This window comes from Corvus brachyrhynchos, unplaced genomic scaffold (genome assembly GCF_000691975.1).
Source record: "Corvus brachyrhynchos isolate BGI_N302 unplaced genomic scaffold, ASM69197v1 scaffold338, whole genome shotgun sequence".
Lineage (NCBI taxonomy): Eukaryota > Metazoa > Chordata > Aves > Passeriformes > Corvidae > Corvus > Corvus brachyrhynchos.
In genome coordinates, this window is record NW_008239334.1 from 190,087 (window position 1) to 193,636 (window position 3,550).

The window sequence follows — 3,550 nt, forward strand, 5'->3', positions numbered from 1 at the left end:
GTCAGCAGCAGGGCTCAGCTCTGGGTGGCACCAGGCACAGTCACGGGCCTGCTCTTGCATAAGGTCCTGGCCCCTGGGCATAAACAGCTCGGTTTCTAAGGGCTACCGACAGATCCAGCAGGTAAAATTCCGTATTCTCTTCGCAGGATTAAACAGCAACGCCTGCTCTTGGAACGGGGCTTGCCCGTGGTGAGCGATTCAGCCCAGAGGATCTGGCAGCAGCAGCAGGAGAGGCACAGAAATGTGGAGTTCATTCCCAGAGGAATGACCCTGCTGCTCTGTGGCTGTTTTAATTTTTTCTCTTTTGTTTCCATTTCATACCAGCGTGCACAGCTCCTGTTTGTGAAGATCACCATATCACAGACTGATAAGCGATCTTTGGAATATCTTTGAGATTCCTCCTTGGAAATCTGAACAGAACTCAGCTTTCATGGCACCGGCACACAATGGTTCTGACTAAAGCCAAGGACTGGAAGAGAAACCTTTTGTTTCCAAAACAATCTGGTTTTAAGAAATGTTTAGGTTCTGTTTCAGGTCAAAAATGTTTTGAGAGAGTCCTTAATGCTCCCCTCCCTTCTCAGTAGATAAACAAGGTGAGATTTCCCTTGGGACTTGCATCATGCAGGTGCTGAGCAGTCAGACAGAGCATTAAATAGCTGGAATCAGCCCTGGGTGAGACAGAGTGGTCAGAGGAGAGGAGCACAGGGATGAAAATGCACCTTTCACCCAGGCAGGAGCTTGGCTGACCCTTTCACTCAGTGCTTACCCTGGCATCTCCTCTCTACACGGTGCTCTTGCTGCCTTTAAAGCCAACCATTTGCACTTGAAAGTCCCCAGCCCGAGGAGCTCAGGGCTGGGCGGAACTTCTGCTGCTGCCTGGCTGCACATCAGGCTGCTTCGAGCCTGCCAGCAAACACGGGAGCACCGGGAATTCCACACTCCCTCTTTGGGCTTGCAGGGAGAGCTGGGAATCACAAAATCATGGAACAGTTTGGGTTGGGAAGGACCTTAAAGCTCTCCTTGTTCCACCCCTTGTCACAGGCAGGGCCACCTTCCACTGTCCCAGGTGGCTCCATGGAAGACTTTGCCTGTGCTGATAAAATGATTCCATGTCATAGGTGGGACAGACCTGACCTGGCTCATCCTTTGTCTCAGAACTCTTTGTTTTACAACTCCAGCATTTAGATTTACCTGACTGTGACATAAATCTGTAGCACACGGCACTTTCTGATCACACACGGGTTTATTAGGAACACAAACCACCTCTGTTCCCCAAGGTGAGCAGCGAGGTGTTGGCAGCATCAGCCAGGCCTGAGAGGTGCCAGGACAGCTCAGAAGGGAAGGAGTTGGGGCTGTCCCAGCTTTGCATCTGTCCCATTTTGGCAGCACTCCTGGATCTGACACCAGCACAGCCTCTTGCCTCCTTAGCTGTCCCCTCCCTGCAGTTCAAAGTCTTCCAGCTGCTGGATTCGGGTGGTCAGGGCTGGATGGGAGAGCAGAGCATGGCACAGGAAGCAGTGGGATGTCTGTGCAGCCCTCCAGCCCCTCCAGCAGGCAGTGGTGGTTTTGGGAGGCACTTTCATGTGGCAGGTGAGTGCTCAGGCCTCAGAGGCTGTGATAAAATTAATAAAAAAAACCCCCAAAAAAGTCCTAAAGGAGCAGGAAAGTCCGGCAGTTCTTCCCAGAGACGCTTTATCCATAGGCAACCCCTTTGAAAATACGCCAAATCCCTAATTCCATGGCTTCCCTGTTTTGATGAATCCCCAAATGCATTAAAGCCCTTGCAGGAGACTCCACCCCGTCCATGCTGAGAGATGCTTTGTATAAATAGCTCATATACATCTGCTCTATACAAAATACTCTGTACACGCGGCGCTCCTTTATTTGGCGTGAAGCTCCCACAGCGCTCCCGAGGTGCTGGGGCAGGAGGTGGCAGCAGAAAATGCTCATGGCCGAGGCCAGGCAGTGAAGGCCGCTGGATTTGGGGTGAAAAGCCCCTTTTCCACCAGCCCCGTGAGCTATTCCTTCAGCAGCCCCAACTTCTTGAGCGCCTCGCGCCGGTTCTCGTCGGCCGCGCCCTTCGGGGAGATCTTCACGCTCACAGCGGAGCGGGGCGGCCTGGGGAAGCTGGGCAGAGGGTGGGATCTCCTCTTGCTGCTCTTGTCCTGCTCCTCCTGCTCCTTCAGGCCGGTAAAGTCCTTCCCTGCCCCGAGGGAGGCGGGCCGGGGGCGGCCGCTGCGGAGGAAGCTGGGGGCCAGGCGCTCGATGAAGGACATCTTGCCCAGGGAGCTGCTGCTGCTCTTGGCGTTCTGCTCCTTGGTGCTGCTGATGGAGCTGCCCAGCCCCACCCCGGAGCGCTCCAGGGTGTTGGATTTGAAGGCCATCTGCCGGATCCCCGGCACGGAGCCCTCCGCAGGCTGCCCAGGGATGGGGAGCGGCATCTCGCTGGGCTGGGGATGGAGGTGGGCGCTGGGCTCCCTCCTGTCCTGGGACAGTCCCAGCTTCTCCAGTGCTTCCCGTCGGGCTTTCTCCTTCTCCTTGGGGTCGAGGTGCCCAGAATTCCCCTTTTCAGCAGTGCTGTCGCTGGCAGGGCTGGGGTGAGAGGTGGCTGAGGGTGGAGGTGCTGCTTTTACCTTCTGGTTGTGCTCCGTGGCCAGCGGCACGGGGCTGTTCCTGCTGGTTTTCAGGATGATGTTTGGTGGCAATTTCCGTGGTTTGGGGGCAGTTGGAGGCCCACGCTTGGCATCGTGGTCCTGAGGGGCCTCCTCCAATGTGGATTTCCCCGGGTGGCCCCACGAAGTCCAAGTCTTGGTCTCCTTGGCCGCCTCCCCTTTGGCATCTGAGCGAGGGCTGCGTGACCACTCCAGGTCATCCTGGAAGGGGTCTGGCGGTTGGATGATCACGGACTTCATGTGGCTTCCTGTGTTGGCTTGGTCCAGCCTGCCCTCCTTGGGCACCTCCTGTGCAGGTTTTCCTGCTGGCACTGTGTGGACACTTCCTTTGCTGCCAGAAGCTCCATTTGCTGCAGGGTTGTTCCTCGGGAGACTGGAATAACCTGGGCTTGGAGCAGCTGCTGGAGCCGAGCTGGAGGAGGCAGAGACGCTTTTACCACTCCTCTGTTCAGCCCCACACTGCTGATCTCTGCTTGGAGCCCCATTGCCCAAATCTGGGAAGAGAGGGAGATGAAGTCACGCACAGCACAGGGCCACAGAACACCCCTCACCCCTGCTGGGCCCGCACAGCCACGGCTCAGGACGGGCACCCAGGGCTCCCCTGACTCCACCGATCCATCCCTGCTGGGGAAACCGGATCCTTTGGGCCTGACAAAGCCTTGTGAGCCTGTGTGAGCCCATTCAGACCACGAGCACAGATGCTGTGCCCCGCGGTTCTGCTGCCTTTGCTCCACACCCGCCTGTGAGAACCAGGAGGGCACAGATGGTGCCCGACTCGTGTGGCTACTGCAGCGTGATGGGGACCACCTGTGCCTTGTCGACCCAGGGCACTCCCTCCCTGCCAAGGACATTCCCTTGGCACAGCCAGGCTGCACAGG

The 3,550-nt window shown here is 56.9% G+C and overlaps 1 protein-coding gene across 1 annotated transcript in view; it reads right to left on the reverse strand.

Moving 5' to 3' along the window:
- Positions 1-1,224: 1,224 nt before the first annotated feature.
- CUNH1orf116 (chromosome unknown C1orf116 homolog) overlaps positions 1,225-3,550 on the reverse strand; it is a 7,965-nt gene continuing 5,639 nt past the window's right edge. Inside the window, exon 4 of the mRNA XM_017741095.1 lies at positions 1,225-3,166. Coding sequence (XP_017596584.1) covers positions 2,019-3,166 — 1,148 coding nt within the window. The 3' untranslated portion in view covers positions 1,225-2,018. The remainder of the gene's footprint in view (positions 3,167-3,550) is intronic.